The following is a 17,147-nucleotide window of genomic DNA, read 5'->3' on the forward strand; positions in this document are numbered from 1 at the left end:
GCTCCTCTGTCCATGGGGATTATCCAGGCAAGAATACTGTAGTGGGTTGGCATCCCCTTCTCCAGGGGATCTTTCCAACCCAGGGATCGGACCTAGGTCTCCCACATGGCAGGTGGATTCTTTACCATCTGAATCACCAGGGAAGCCCTGAAAACAGTTTGTCAATAGCAAATAAATATTTTATATCTGTGCTTTCACACTAGTTTTTATATAGATAAAAATGTACTCTTTAAAATACAACAACTCAGTTTTAAGAAATCAAACTTACCCCACAAAGAACCACAGCAGATCTCAGAAGTGAATTCCTTTTCATACATGTGGATTAGTGGTTTTTTACATTCATAAGAGACATATAATGGGTTAACGTTAACGTCAGAGGGTCGCTTAGATGATTTCTCAGGTACTTCCACTAATCCAGCATATACTGTGAAGAGAAGATATTGAGAGAATTTACTACTGTGTACACCATATGCACTTGAGTGTTTTACAAACGAGACACATTTGCATTATTTTTTATGGAGCTATCATTTCTATAACTCATAGATCATCAGATGACACAAATCAAGACAGAATATATTTCTGTATATGAATGCATTTTGGGTTACTGTGATTAGATATCAAATAAAATCTAGATGAGGGAGCCAATTTCTCAATTACAGTTCGAATTTAGGTGCTATAAAGATTTAGTGAAGAGTAGATTAAAAAAAAATCCATCAGAATTTATGTCAACTGAGTATCAGAATGACTTGATTCTTTTCTGATAATGAACCAGTGATCAAAAACTGTATTTGATATGGAACAGATTGCAGCATTTGAAGATTATATTAAATACACTTACAGATGGCACTGGCAAAGTCAGCATTTGCAGTCCTTTCAGAATCATTGGAGGGAGATGAGTGGCTGGCAGAGAAACCTGATTCTGTTGATACTTCTGATATATCCACAGTGTCATTCTCAGCATCAAGTACTGCAGGTGCAGCACCTGGGGCAATGGCATTTGAGGCCTCACTTCTACCGCCTGACTCCTAAAAGATGATCAAAAATTGATTTTGACTTTATTAGGAAATTAACAGTGAGAGAAATGTAAGATGCCTAGGGGTTACTTGAAAGAGGGAATGCAAATTTTGTAACATCTGTAATTCTTCATCCTTATAAAACCCACATTTACCAGTAGAACTCAATAATGTTAGCAGAAAAGAAAGAACTAACTTATATTGAGACAACTGATGTCAGAACAGAAATTCATGGAGCATGAAATCCTCAGATATATAAATTGAGGACTTAAAATTTGTGGAATTTTTACTATGCATCAGATACCCTGTTAGGCATCTTATTTACAGATTGTTGTGAATCCTTGCAACAACACCAAAAGTAAGTTTGATTATCTCCCTTTTACTTATAAGGAAACTAAAGCTTATTGAAGTTAAACAATCTATTCAAAGTCATGTAAATAATTAGGGGGATTAAAGTTTGAAGCCAAAGTCTGTCTGATTCCAAAGTTTATGCTTTTAGTTATGTTATGTCAAACAGCTTCATGAAAAAATAAAAAGTACTGTTGTGCTGGATTCAAGTTCATTTTGTCAAAGGACAAAGCTAATGATAGAAAATCAACCAACACAATTTCAAGAGTGTGAAAATGCTTCAGTGAAGATCTAGTTAGAGTCTATTAACTTACAGACAAGAAATTCAAGAATAAAGTCACAAAATGTGACAGGATTTATGTGGGATGCCATATCCGGTGGAAAAACAGCAATTCTTTTTGGTAAGCATGTTTGTCAATAAGCATTTATGTGAACAGTGATTCTTGGCATTGATACAGTTATCTTGTCCTATCATAAACTTGTTTTTATGACCTTTCCTACCATAAAAGTGTTATATGGCAACATGTCCTTTTAAAATGAAAATGAAAGGAAGATCCATTCTCTCTGCAAATGTTTAAAACATTTCTTAAGATAACTGGAGATACCCCGGGGTGCTATTAAAACCATGCTGGGACATCTTTTTTTAATGTCTTTAATTAAGATAAGTAGGTAGGCTGTTAGGTAGGTAGGTAGGTAGGTAATAGCTACCTTCTAGGATGGATGAATAGATGGGTGGATAGAAAGACAAGTAGATAGACTGACAGGCAGGCAGACATAGATTCCTTTCTACTGATATTGCTTTCCCATTGGAAACCATCTAGGGAGTTTCTTCCTTCCTTTTTTTTTTTGCTGTTTTGTTTTGTTTGTTTCCTTCCTTCCTTGATTTCTTTTTAAAATTAATTAATTTATTTTAATTGGAGGCTAATTACTTTACAATATTGTGGTGGTTTTGACATACATTGACATGAATAAGCCATGGGTGTACATATGTCCCCCATGCTGAAACCCCTCCCATCTCCTTCCCCATACCATCCCTCAGTGTTGTCTCAGTGCACCGGCTTTGAGGGCCCTGTTTCATGCATCAAACTTGGACTGGTGATTTATTCCACATATGGCAATATACATGTTTCAATGCTATTCTCTCAAATCAGCCCACCCTTGCCTTCTCCCACAGAGTCCAAAAGTCTGTTCTTCATATCTGTGTCTGTTTTGCTGTCTCACATATAGGGTCATCATTATCACTTTTCTAAATTCCATATATATGCATTAGTATACTGTATTGGTGTTTTTTCTTTCTGACTTACTTCACTCTGTATAATAGGCTACGGTTTCATTCACCTCATTAGAACTGATTCAAATGCACTGTTTTTAATAGCTGAGTAAAATTCCATTGTGTATATGTACCACAGCTTTCTTATCCATTTGTTGGCCAATGGACATCTAGGTTGCTTCCCTGTCCAAGATAAATAGTGCAGTGATGAACATTGGGGTACATGTGTCGCTTTCAATTCTGGTTTCCTCGGTGTTTATGCCCAGCTGTGGGATTGCTGGGTCGTATGGCAGTTCTATTTTCAGTTTTTTAAGGAATCTCCACACTGTTCTCCATAGTGGCTGTACTAATTTGCATTACCACCAACAGTGTAAGAGGGTTCCCTTTTCTCTGTACCCCCTCCAACATTTATTGTTTGTAGACTTTTTGATAGTAGCCATTCTGACTGGCGTGAGATGGTAATTCATTGCAGTTTTGATTTCCATTTCTCTGCTAATGAGTGATGCTGAGCATCTTTTCATGTGTTTGTTAGCCATCTGTAAATCTTCTTTGGAGAAATGTCTGTTTAGTTATTTGGCCCACTTTTGGATCAGGTTGTTCGTTTTTCTGGTATTGAGCTGCATGAGCTCAATGAGCTCTACATGAGTTGTATATTTTGGAGATTAATTCTGTGTCATTTGATTCATTTGCTATTATTTTCTCCCATTATGAAGGCTGTCTTTTCACCTCGCTTATAGTTCCCTTCTTTGTGCAAAAGCTTTTAAGTTTAATTGGGTCCCATTTGTTTATTTTTGCTTTTATTTCCATTACTCTGGGAGGTGGGTCATAGAGGATCCTGCTGTGATTTATGTCAGAGAGTTTTTTGCCTATATTTTCCTCTATGAGTTTTATAGTTTATGGTCTTACATTTAGATCTTTAATCCGTTTTGAGTTTATTTTTGTGTATGGTGTTAGAAAGTGTTCTAGTTTTTTCTTTTACAGGTGGTTGACCAGTTTTCCCAGCACCACTTGTTAAAGAGACTGTCTTTTTTCCACTGTATATTCTTGCCTCCTTTGTCGAAGATAAGGTGTCCATAGGTGTGTAGGTTTATCTCTGGGCTTTCTATTTTGTTCCATTGATCTATGTTTCCTTGTGCCAGTACCATACTGTCTTGATGACTGTGGCTTTGTAGTAGAGCCTGAAGTCAGGCAGGTTGAGTCCTCCAGTTCCATTCTTCTTTCTCAAGATTGCTTTGGCTATTTGATGTTTTTTCCATTTCCATACAAATTGTGAAATTATTTGTTCTCGTTCTCTGAAAAATACCATTGATATCTTGATAGGGATTGTATTGAATCTATAGATTGCTTTCGATGGTATACTCATTTTCACTTTATGATTCTTCCAATCAAGAAGAGATGGTATACTGGTATATACCAATCAAGATGGTATATTTCTCCATCTATTTGTGTCCTCTTTGATTTCTTTCATCAGTGTTTTATAGTTTTCTATATATAGGTCTTTTGCTTCTTTTGGTAGATTTACTCCTAAGTATTTTATTCTTTTCGTTGCAATGGTGAATGGAATTGATTCCTTAATTTCTCTTTCTGTTTTCTCATTGTTAGTATATAAGAATGCAAGGGATTTCTGTGTGTTAATTTTATATCCCGCAACAGTATTATATTCATTGATTAGCTTTAGTAATTTTCTGGTGGTGTCTTTAGGGTTTTCTATGTAGAGGATCATGTCATCTGAAAACAGTGAGAGTTTTACTTCTTCTTTTCTAATCTGGATTCCTTTTATTTTTTTTCTTCTCTGATTACTGTGGCTAAAACTTCCAAAACTATGTTCAATGGTAGTGGAGAGTGGGCACACTTGTTTTGTTCCAGACTTTAGGGGAAATGTTTTCAATTTTTCACCATTGAGGACAATGTTTGCTGTAGGTTTATCATATATGGCTTTTATTATGTTGAGGTATGTTCCTTCTGTGCCTGCTTTCTGAAGGGTGTTTTTTTTTAAATCATAAATGGATGTTGAATTTTGCCAAAGGCTTTCTCTGCATCTACTGAGACAATCATATGGTTTTTATCTTTCAATTTGTTAATGTGGTGTATTACATTGATTGATTTGCAAATACTGAAGAATCCTTGCATCCCTGGGATAAAGCCCATTTGGTCATGATGCATGATTTTTTTAATATGTTGTTGGATTTTGTCTGCTAGAATTTTGTTGAGGATTTTTGCATCTCTGTACTTCAGTGATATTGGCCTATAGTTTTCTTTTTTTGGCATCTTTGTCTGGTTTTGGTATTAGGGTGATGGTGGCCTCATAGAATGAGTTTGGTAGTTTACCTTCCTCTGCAATTTTCTGAAAGAGTTTGAGTGAAGCCATCTGGTCCTGTACTTTTGTTTGTTGGAAGATTTTTGATTATAGTTTCAAATTCTGTGCTTGTGATGGGTTTGTTAAGATTTTCTATTTTTCCTGGTTCAGTTTTTGAAGGTTATACTTTTCTAAGAATTCATCCATTTCTTCCAAGTTGTTCATTTTATTGTCATATAGTTGCTGATAGTAGTCTTTTATTATCCTTTGTATTTCTGTGTTGTCTGTTGTGATTTCTCCATTTTCATTTCTAATTTTGTTGATTCTTCCTTGATTTCTTACCATAATTATTGTATGCCTACCATAAACCAAGCCTGAGGTTGGACCCTGGGACTGGATGTGTAGGTGAAGAACAGTTGTCAAGGGTGGATTAAACATAGTATGAGTTGAGTCATGAAGGATGAGTAGTTCAAAAGCAGAGAGGAGTTAAGGGGAAGCCATATAGACAGAGGAAATTGCAGGCATAGGGTCATTAATTCATGAAAGCACAAGTCATCTTCTATGTTAGTTTGTATGATAGGACAATGGGCTGGTGAAGTAAATTGGAGTGATAATTCTTCTGTCTGGAATCTTAGCTCTGTTTTCAGATAACCAATATTCCACATTTGTCAAGAACTATTTCAAATAGAACATGTTTCAAGAAATCTTCTCTGTGATAATTCCTATTTATCTACCATCTGTGAAGCTACTTGGGTATTTTTAAACTTATCTATAAAGTCAGTAAATGTTTTTTGAATGTCAAAATCATTGTCTAAACACAGTACATTACTTCTGTTTAAATTGTCTGTGTTAACAGTTCCTCAGAAAGTTAAAATACAAGCTAATAATTCCATTCCTAGGTATACAGATCAAATAACTAAAAATTGCAGCTCCAACAACAGATACTTGTACAGCAATGTTCACAGCAGCCAAAGATGAAAATGACTCAAGTGTCTACCAAAAGATGAATGGATAAACAAAATGTGATATATTCATACTATTTATTAAGTCTTAAAAAGGAAGGAAATTCTGATACATGATGATAAATGGATGAATCTTGAAAATATTATGCTGAGACAGACAGAAAAAGACAAATATTGTATGATTCTGCTCATATAAGGTGCCTATACAAAAGTAGAATGGAGGTTATTGGGAACTTGGGAGGATAATGGGGAGTTAATTGCTTGAGGTGATAAAAAAATCTCCAGAAATTAATAGTATGTACAACATTGTGAATGTACTTAACTCCATTGAACTGTACACTTAAGAATAGTTAAAATGTGAAACTTTCTGTTACATGTATGCTATCACAATAAAAATCTCCCAGAAAAAATGTATGTATTAAGAGACACTATCCCAAGCATACTGTTAATGGGGTTCTCCATTTTTCCTTCTCCATTTCCTTATCCATTCCCTTCTCCATTTTCCATTTCCTCTTGATGAAAGTGAAGGAGGGGAGTGAAAAATCTGGCTTAAAACTCAACATTCAAAAAACTAAGATCATGGCGTCTGGTCCCATCACTTCATGGCAAATAGATGGGGAAATAATGGAAACAGTGACAGACCATCTTCTTGGGCTCCAAAATCACTGCAGATGGTGACTGCAGCAATGAAATTAAAAGATGCTTGCTCCTTGGAAGAAAAACTATGACCAACCTAGACAGCATATTGAAAAGCAGACATTACTTTGCTGACAAAAGTCCATCTAGTCAAAGTTATGGTTTTTCCAGTAGTCATGTATGGATATGAGAGTTGGATCAAAAGAAAGCTGAATGCTGAAGAATTGATGGTTTTGAACTGTGGTGTTGGAGAAGACTCTTGAGAGTCCCCTGGATTGCAAGGAGTTCAAACCAGTCAATCCTAAAGGAATCAGTCCTGAATATTGATTGGAAGGACTGATGCTGAAGCCGAAACTCCAATACTTTGGCCACCTGATGTGAAGAATTGACTCATTTGAAAATACCCTGATGCTAGGAAAGATTGAAGGCAAGAGGAGGAGGGAACAACAGAGGATGAAAAGGTTGCATGGCATTACCGACTCAATGGATAAGAGTTTGAGTAAGCTCTGAGAGTTGGTAATGGACAGGGAAGCCTGGTGTGCTACAGTCCATTGGGTCACAAAGAGTTGGACATGACTGAGTGACTGAACTGAACTGATCCCGAGCATATGATCTGAGTAATAAAGGTGGACAAAGAAGATATTTTTGTTCTTGGAAGAAAATAGGAAGCATACAAATTAGAAGAAATAAAGATGTATCTACAGATATAATTTAAAATGTTTAAGAGACTTTGGAATAAAAGTTTAAAATATATTTGTAATGGCTGGAAATATGACATATCATGAAGAAATGCATTTACAAGGAGATGAATTCATTCTCATTTTCAAATGGTATATTACCTCTAGTTGATGTTCAAATTCTTGGAATGCTGGTTTCTCCAATATTGGATCATCTGTCTCTGAGCAATTTTCGCTTCCATTTAGTTCTTGGGCTTCACTCTCTTCATTGGTTCCACTGACTCCCTCATTTTCATTACTCTCCTTGCCTCTTCTTCCACTGCCTACATTCGCGCTGTGTTCTTCATGGTCTCCAATGGCTGCACTGTCCCCACGGGCTGCACTTCCTCCATGGCTTCTATTAACTCTCTGACTTCCATAGCTGCTGAAAGATCCTTCTCCTCTATCACTTCCATCTTTACCATCTTGCTTGTAGCTTCTGCCTCTGCCACAGCTTGGCCTGATAACAAGATTCAATTAATGATAGTCACCCAATGAAAATAAATGTCAACAAATGAAACAAAATTAGATTGACTAACACATATGTATCATCTCCAGGAATGTTTTTGCTCTATGTGAACACTACTGGTATGATATAGATATGAAAAATACCCTTATGTCCTGTCAGTTTTAATACTGAATTAACATCATGGTCACCATCAACTCCCTGGCTACATTTTCATGACAGATGGAAAAGGATTTGTATACTGTATTAGGAACATGTATTAGGCTAGCAGCAATAATATGTTTTTTTCCTTAAATCATAGACTATTTCATACATTAGCAACTTCACAGCCACATGAATGATCAAGCCCATATTTTTGGCTCAATCACAGCACATTTGAATATTTCTTATATTTAATTTATGTTAATTTAAACACATGCCTTGATCTTCTAACATGTGTATCATCCATTATGCAACAGATTTTCATTGATTGTTCTATTACTATCACCAGGAAGTTCAGTAATATAGATCTCATTTAGTTAATATAGTCACTTAATTACTTGCTAGGACAACCAAGCTTAGCAAAATGTCTCAATAAACTTTCGCATAAGAGACAACATAAATAAGTAACTATGATAATTCTAAAAGCAAACGAATTTGAGATCAGAATTCCTGGTAGTTTTCTTAGCTGGCAAAAAAAGAAAAAATGTTGAATAGTCTGTAGTCTGTTCTGTCATATAAAGTCCCAGTAACAGTTGAAAGTTAACAAAACAAAGTATGAATTTAAATATTATAAAGCAATTTTTCCACTGTTATTTTTCTAAAAATACAAAAATATACTATGTTAATGAATCATCTTTAAGAGCAGTTTAAATATAAACCATAAGCAAATGTGAAATAAGAACATACTGGTTGTTTATAAAGCAGGACCAAGTAACTATATACACAGCAAAGGACTGGTGGTATGCCAAAAACAATACTTCATTAAATATTATCACTTTGAGTAGCTACTCTATAAGAAGATAAAACTGAACAAGCATTGAATTTAGTTACAGCAGTTTTCAGAGTCTCAAGGATGTTAGTAAGTTGGAGCTTAAAACTATCAAGTGAGTATCATATTTGCACATCATTTTTCTCAGCAAATTTAGAGATTTTGTTCTCTAAAGCCCTAAACATCAGGGCTTCAGCTTAAAATTATTAAGAAGCACACTACTTAATTTGTCACCCCATTTATCACACTCATTGTATTTTACAGGGCAGAATGATTCAGTAGCATTAATTTTAAGAGAAACACTCAGACAATCCCAGTTATAAAGAACCTAATAAAGAGTTGAATGCTAATAAAATATAATATTACAAGAAATGCAAAATTAAGTGCTTTGCATCAAAATAATTTTAATAAAATAATTTAAAAATCTATCATTGAAAATCAACCACTTACCAACATGCAAATGTAATTCATTCACCCTCCTGGTGATAAATTTTAAAGGTAAACCAAAGATACAAATTGTTCTGAAATTATGAAACATGGACAATACAAGTAATCCAAGAAAACAAACCTTGGCCAGCTAGGAGCATCATCAGGATTATTGCCTTTGTCATCAATAACCTCATCATTGTCATCATCATCATGGTCTTCACCAACATCATTAGCCTGATCAACCTGGTCATCCAACTCATCACTGCCATTGTCATGGTCATAACTATCTTCATAAGTGTCATTAGAATCATCATCACCATCACCATCAGTATAAAGTTCAACATAATCACCATCCTCTTCAGGTGGTTGAACAACAGGTGCAGGAGTTAACCAGTCATTCCGGAAGATTTCAGATAGTGCATTATAGCCTACCCATTCATTTGTCAAGTAAACAGGGGGTGATATTTTTCCTACTTTAAATCCATCTGGAACCTGTGTGCACAAGAAAGGTTAATGTAGTCTCTAGTAGCCTTTCATTTTCTTCTAGATTGGAAAGATTCCAAGCTGACAATATTTTAAAATATATTTTCAACTGAAATGAAGATGTTCACTCATTAGGTAGAGCCAACATTTTTGCAAGGATGAGCCACCAAAACTCAAACCCCAGGCTGTGATCCTTAATGGCCTTTCTAGATCACACAGGACGAAATTCCCTCACTCTGTTTTTAATTAGCTCTACTTAGCTGCTGAGAACTAGACATTCTAGTTTTGTTTTGGAGAAGAGTGTTTTGGTGTTGGAGAAGAAGACAGATGATTTGACACTCTACAGAAGAGTGTCACTATTTTCCTTTTGTTTTATCCTTTGATATTGGGATTAACACACAGCTCTTAAAACTGATGTGTTAATTTCCCCATTCTAGTTTTATACAACATAGATTATCTTAAAGTAATGCAAACACTCCTAAGAAGCAAACCAACATAAATTCACCTTAAAAAAAAACTACCTGCAATGAAGAAGACCCAGGTTCAATCCCTGGGTTGGGAAGATCCTCTGGAGAAGGAAATGGCAACCCACTCCAATATTCTTGCCTGTAAAATCCCATGGACTACAGTCCACGTGGTCACAAAGAGTTGGACACAGCTGAGTGACTAACACACACACACACACACACACACACACACACATAATGTCTTGTAAGCAATCTCTGAGCAATCTGAAAGGGGTGTATATATAGTAGGGTAGAGGTAATTACAAAAGTAAAACAGAATGATCTGAAAGCATTAAAGCATAAAATAATTAGAATGTCTTTTTATTTATAAAATTAGAAGGCATTTCATTTTTCACTATTTTTTAACCTTTATGCATTGCCTCATCTTCTAAGAAATGATTAGACAAAAAATGAGTATTTAAACTGTACTTCTTAATTTGAGCTAATGCTTCTACAAGCAGCTTTTTATCTCTCCTCTCTCAAATATATTCTGATACTAGAATGTGAAAATGAAATATTTTATGATCAATTAAATGTCTTTATATGTCAAATGTCATTTCTAGATTTCATATTCTGCATGCTGACATAACAATAGAAACCTATATTTGAAAGATTAATTTAAAAACTGAATGCTTTAGCCTTTCCCTCAAATGAAGATGAAAATATGTAAGTCAAAAGAAATTGAAGATTAAAGAGAACAAATATAAATCTGTTAAGCATTAAGATGGAAACCTACATGAATATCAACCAGCAAACTCTGATCAATGGTAGAATAAGGTGGTGATGACTGGGACCTCCTCCTGGTCACAGGACTTGCTTCCTCAGAAGAAGATTCTGTAGAATGCCAAAAAGACATTAGTAACAGTGGTAATCACAGCCATTATCTTCATTTTTTAGCGAACCACTTAAATCTCTTGGTATTTTTCTTGTAGCCTCTTTCCATTCAGGAGAGATCACTTGATAAATTCTTATGGGGCCAAGGTCCTATGTTCTATTTTCACAGGTAGAGAGAGACTCAAAGTTTGTTCTGTTAGATCTACATGGCTTTTTTATTTTTAATATTAAATATATACTTGCTGAATATTTTTGTGTAAAAAGGTACATAGTAAGACTGGTATGCAGATAGTCCCATGAGAAAAAGAGAATGCATCAAGAACAGTAAGGGCTGGGTGGTATTTCTGGCCTCCCCTAATAACCAGTAAAAAAAGAGCCCAACAGTGTATAGAAGATGATAGTTTAAACAAAATTTTCAAGAGGAGAGTTGACTCTTCAATCTTAATCCCCCAATATCCTCAAGTATTGCAATACAGTTGAGACATGAACAACTGAAAAGTGACAGATCTTAGCCCTTTTTATAAAGCTGTGAGCCTTTCTATAGAGGCACTCTGCAATACAACTTTCTGCAGTAACAGAAATATTCAGTATATGCACTGTCCAATACATTACCACTATCCACACATAGCTTTTGAGCATTTGAAATATGGCCAGTATATCTGGGGGGTTGAATTTTAAATTTAACTTCATTTTCATTTTAGTTTTAACAGCCATATTTTGCTAGCTGTATCACAACACAGAGTTAAATTTTATAGTGTAAATATTTCCATTTAAAATGCAAATCTGTCCAGATTAGAAGTCTGGATTTTTTATATTAAGGTTTGTGGTATAGTAAATAACATCCGTGCTTAAAACAGGGTGAGAATATTTAGGTTCAAAGATCAGTAGATCTGGGTGAGTTTACTTAGAAAAAGCTTCACTAAGGAGACCTTCAAGTCCCTATTTATTGTTTTTGGGTCCTTGGATTTTGAAGATAAATAGTATTCTCTCTCTTTTTTTTGCAGCCTTGATATTTATATAGCCAAAATATTGACACTACAACTCCAAAAAGCATGTGTTTGAAAATATTTACTATCTTTTGAAGAACACATCTTACACAATGAACACATCTTGAACGATGATGAACACACGATGAACACAAGATGAACACATCTTACAATTTGTGTTCATGCCTTCTGACACTGTTGTACCTTTGCAGTTTACTACCTTTATGCATAAAACTATTTTCTTGCAAGTGTTTTGGTGAGTCATTAGGCTAAGTAAGAAGTTCAGGTGAATGTTTGAGGTTTGGAGGCAAATTTGTAGTAAGGTTTTCTGATTTCCTATATCATGAGGTATGTGATATCATAGGAAGTTCAAATCATCTATGTAACACACATAATAAAATAATAGAATTTTAGAGCTGAAAAGAACTTTAGCTATTATCTACATAAATACTCTCCCTTTCTCTCTCCCACCACTGTTCATAACTGCTTTGGGGCCTAGTTCAGAATTTCCTTATTTTAAAATATACAATATGAATAAATCTTCAATTTTTAGTTGCTTCTGTAGTATTAGCAAATTAACCCTGGTCAAACCAGAAATATTCTGAGGGAAAAAATTGCTAATGTGTCTCTTCACATAGGCTTGTCTTATTTCTCACAAGATAAGTATTTCTGCATGAGGGGACACTCTTATTTAAAGGAAGTACATCACTATCTGAGTTTCCTAAGAAGTAGAATGACCTTTAAAAATTCAGGTATTCGAGTATGTGATTTTCATACAGTACACCCATATCTTCATTTAAGTATTAACATTTTAATAAAATCTATATGCTATATTTTTACAGGTGACCTGGGAACTCGGTCAGGCATTTTCCCCATGCTTAACTTAGTTGAATTGCTTAAAAGTAGATAGTGCCAGATTTTATGTTCCAAGGCATAATTTTGACTTTGTTTATCCTGATATTTCATAAATCTATAATTCATTCAAACTTTCTCAAAAGTACACCATAAAATAAAATACTTATTTGAAATTCATATCACAGTTTATGAAGCTATTTGCTATGATTTTATTAATTTTTTTCTTTTTGAGTAACTATATTAATTTTTAACATTTATGAGATACTGTATATGTTTTACTTTGAGGAGGTAAAATAACAAACTGATAAATAAAACACATGCCCACAACTAGTCCACCTAATATTTCAATATTCTAAAGATTGTCTATAAATTTTAGCCTGTTGGAGAGGCCTCCCTCAAGTTCCTTTCCCATATTTTTCACACATGGTATAGAAACTAAAGCTGAATTCCAACTCTCCACCTCCCTAGACACATTCTTAACTACTACCCAACTGAAAAAAGAAACTTCAGAAAAATTACTCTCCATTTCTCAAAGGTCATCACTGACTGCCAAATCCAATGACCTCCTGTTCTTAATCCTACTTGCCCTCCCTGACACTATTTATTCATTCCTTCTTGAAATTCTTTTTTGACTTCTGCAAAATAAACTGTTAAACATTAACTCCATTTTGACTGTTTAAACTTTGTGCTTTGAATCACCTGATGCTGCTGGGCAATTTTGAGGATTTTGCGAACTCCTTTGTCTGATGTCAATTGGCTTCTGAGCTTGTTCCAAAAGAGACCGCTGAGGAACACTAATGAAAAGACAGAAAAGCATGTACCATGTCCTAACATTCAAAAAGGGAATGTATAACTCAACATCAAGACCAACAAAGTTTTAAGTATACGGGTATATATCAAACTGAAAGAAGTAGAGCTTAAGTAATATTTTCCAATTTCTGCAAATCTATTATTTTATCTAGAAAAGATAAACAATTTCTAAAATATAAAAAAAACTGTCTCCATACAAGTATATGTTTCCTTCACATATCATGTTTATTTCTAAAATTTCTATAAAGTTTCCTTAAACTAATATTCAGACATTATTATTAGCTACGTAAAACAGCAATAATCATAAATTTATAGTGTATGTGAGGATTTTAACATGATAAAAAGCAAAGTTATTATTATTTTAAATATTCTACTATTATCATGGTTATTTCAAATCCTTGGAATTTGTGATTTTTAATGTCATCCTGCATTAGATACATGAATAAATAGATAGGACACTTTGGTTTTCAGGATTCAAATTCAGGGAATATTTAGAAAGTTTCTTTGGACAAGAACTGCTAAATTTTACAGTTGCTTTGAAATTTCTATATAGGAAATACTTTGATTACTGATTTAGGCCTGGAACAGACAAGAGTCTTTTTTATGACCTTAAATTTCAGAAAAGACTCAAGGTTCAGTTAAATTTGTTTCATAAATGTAACCATATCTAAAGTAAATATATTTGCTATACATAAATTCAAAAACCTTTTTGTGATAAAAACCAACCAAATCCAGTTTAAAAGCAATATTGAATTTTTATATACCCCATGTTTAACAATTTAATAGTCATACTGATTTTATATTATACCCATGATACCAAAACAGATACACAAAAACTAAACTGATTTCTCCTCCTTTGTTGTCAGAAGGATCATGACAACTCATTCACTGAATGCATAGTAAGGGAAAGTTCCCAATTTTGCTTTGAAATTTTCCAAGATTTCTGCCTACCAGTTAAATCTAAATGACATAAATTCATGGGTGTTTTAAAAAATAATAAGATAGGAATATACATACTAAATACTATCAGCTCTATGCCATCTGACCATACTGTGCAGAATCTTGAATACAGTAAGTATTCACTTCTCTCTAGTATGAGTTGGGAGTTGGAGGGGGTATGATTTTCAAAGAACACCTATATTAAAATTTAGCAGTCAAACATAATACATGGCATACATCTAAAATATGAAACATGATCTTTGAAAATTAGTGATTATTATCAATTGTATAGAGTTAAAAATTACAGTGATTGGTATAAAATAATGATATAATATTGAGTTTTAGATTTGATTTTCTTTATAGTTCATTTCAGGTTTGCCCATTCTGTGGCATTAGCTGCTGAGGTTTATCAATTGGATGTGTGTTTTATCATGTAGTACATGATGTTCATGATGTACTACATGATAAAATATGTAATTGAAGTATACCTGATACACTAAAATATCGCCTTTTTATTGTAAATTGAAAGCTTTTCAAGAATTCACTACTGTTCCTTCTGTTAAATTGTGAATCTTACCAGCTAATCATCAAACTAAATAGCACTGAGATTGCAGTATGTCCAAATATGAAATATCTAGTTAATGGATTGTTGCAGTTTTGGGGTTTTAAACATGGGCCAGTGATATCATTGATGACTATGCTGTCACTAATATTTTAATTTTGAATTTACATAGAACTTAGTGTCAAATAAATAAGCATTAAAATTCCATATGATAGTAAATCAGAGTAATCTGAATGTAGAAATCAGAGATACATACCTTGAGGAGAACTTGACACGATGTACACGATCCTGGTTGTAAGGCATAGAAGCAGATCTCTCTTGAACCTTGAGATAAAATGCAAAACTTCAGTAGAATTCTCAATCATAAATTTTTGAGTTACTAATTTATGGGAAAATGTCATTCTTCACATAGAGATATTTTCTTAAAAACCCAACTTATAAAATCTGATTTTCATAAATAAATCATATTTTCTTAATTACTTATAGTATGACATTAGAACTGCTTAACCAAAATCTTTGAATATAGCCTTGAATTTTAGTATAACAAGATTCTGGAGATCATATAATCAAACATTCTCATTTTATTATTGAGGAATCTATATCCTGGAAATGGGAAATGACTTTTCTAAGTATTTACATAAAGTCAAAGAATTATCTTTAATCAGACTGTAGGCCTCCTACCTAATAATTTAATGCTCCTTTTATGTTATCATATTACTTTTTATATCAAGTTCAAACTTCTTGCCCAGAATTGAAATTCAAACTTTGCACTCACTTACCCTTCTAAGCTAATACTAAATTTTCAAAAGTTGTAACATACACACATACATTATTCAAACGTCTCAAGAGTCTAAAGTGTTTAATCTTTAAGGAAGTATGTCCTTTTATCATATCATAATCAGTGTTTGAAACACTTTTCAATTCTAAATAAATTAATTTTATTTTATAAATTATTCATTCATCTAATACAGCAAAAGACTTGAGAAAAAGCACATATAATGAGCCCACTTCCATCTGTGGTATGGATTTACTTTCTGCCAACATTAGTATATAGGGCCATGAAGTGTGCCTTGCCTTATTTAATTTTATATCTCTAGGTTTCTACTCAAAATAGTTTTTAACTACCCCCCCTAAATAGGTCATTGTGACATTCAACAAGGCAGTCACACTAGATTCTTTAGAAAGGAAAATTCAATGTTACAATGAAAAATAAATTTAGTATTTTCATGCTGATAAAATTATTATATAGTTTCTAGAAACTATATTAACCTTACTATGCTATTTTTTTCCTTTTATGTAGTGACCTATCGAGGTCTTCTTTATACTCCAACAGATAGATTAGAAATGAAAAATGTTGTCAATTGTTCACATGTTTTGCTAATGAATGTTTTCTAATACAACCAGATGTTTGGCAGTATGCAGGATAAGCATCTGACTGACTGTTTCCACTTTTGATTCAGATAACTGGCATCATATTGACTCAGTTCAGGCCTCTTGGTTCATGAAGCTAATCTTTGAAAGTTTATTGAAACTAGTTAACCAGAGGCCAAAATTAGAGATAAAGGTCAGTAATAAGAAAGGTTAATGACTAATATGAATAGACTGTATTTTTTCTGAAAATTGAGGAGAAGAAAATGATTAGTAAGAATAGCATATATTAAGGCAAATGATGTATTCCAAGCCAATCAGATACAGCTCGTTATATTTTGGGCTTAATGTATCATGCTTATGTAAAATTATCATCTGGGGTAAGAGTAAAGTCATCATTTAATAAGGCAGAGATGGGGACATATTGCCTCTTGTAATTAAATAATACAATCCAGCATATGTTCTTTTTGCCACTAACTAATATTGATAAAGCAGTACTCTGTTATTCATTTCAAGAGACTGATATTATCAGAAAGAACATATTTAAAAAGGATAACTGTCCATGGCATACATCATAATAGACTACTGTGAAGTATCTTGAAAGAAGTAGGTAGTGATCTTGGATGCTTATCCTGATTGAGTAGCAATGACTTACTATTAATAAAACAAGAATGTCTGAGTTCTTCACCAATCCACCT

At 33.7% G+C, this 17,147-nt stretch overlaps 1 protein-coding gene across 2 annotated transcripts in view; it reads right to left on the reverse strand.

Moving 5' to 3' along the window:
* NRK (Nik related kinase) overlaps window positions 1–17,147 on the reverse strand; it is a 122,841-nt gene that overhangs the window by 21,446 nt on the left and 84,248 nt on the right. For both annotated transcript variants that reach the window (XM_020873202.2, XM_070461766.1), the window contains exons 15-21: window positions 15,338–15,405; window positions 13,470–13,564; window positions 10,832–10,929; window positions 9,246–9,598; window positions 7,365–7,701; window positions 839–1,025; window positions 269–424 (exon numbers count right to left, since the gene is read on the reverse strand). In XM_020873202.2, coding sequence (XP_020728861.2) covers window positions 269–424; window positions 839–1,025; window positions 7,365–7,701; window positions 9,246–9,598; window positions 10,832–10,929; window positions 13,470–13,564; window positions 15,338–15,405 — 1,294 coding nt within the window. The remainder of the gene's footprint in view (window positions 1–268; window positions 425–838; window positions 1,026–7,364; window positions 7,702–9,245; window positions 9,599–10,831; window positions 10,930–13,469; window positions 13,565–15,337; window positions 15,406–17,147) is intronic.

The sequence above is a fragment of the Odocoileus virginianus genome, chromosome X (genome assembly GCF_023699985.2).
Source record: "Odocoileus virginianus isolate 20LAN1187 ecotype Illinois chromosome X, Ovbor_1.2, whole genome shotgun sequence".
In the NCBI taxonomy this organism is placed as follows: domain Eukaryota; kingdom Metazoa; phylum Chordata; class Mammalia; order Artiodactyla; family Cervidae; genus Odocoileus; species Odocoileus virginianus.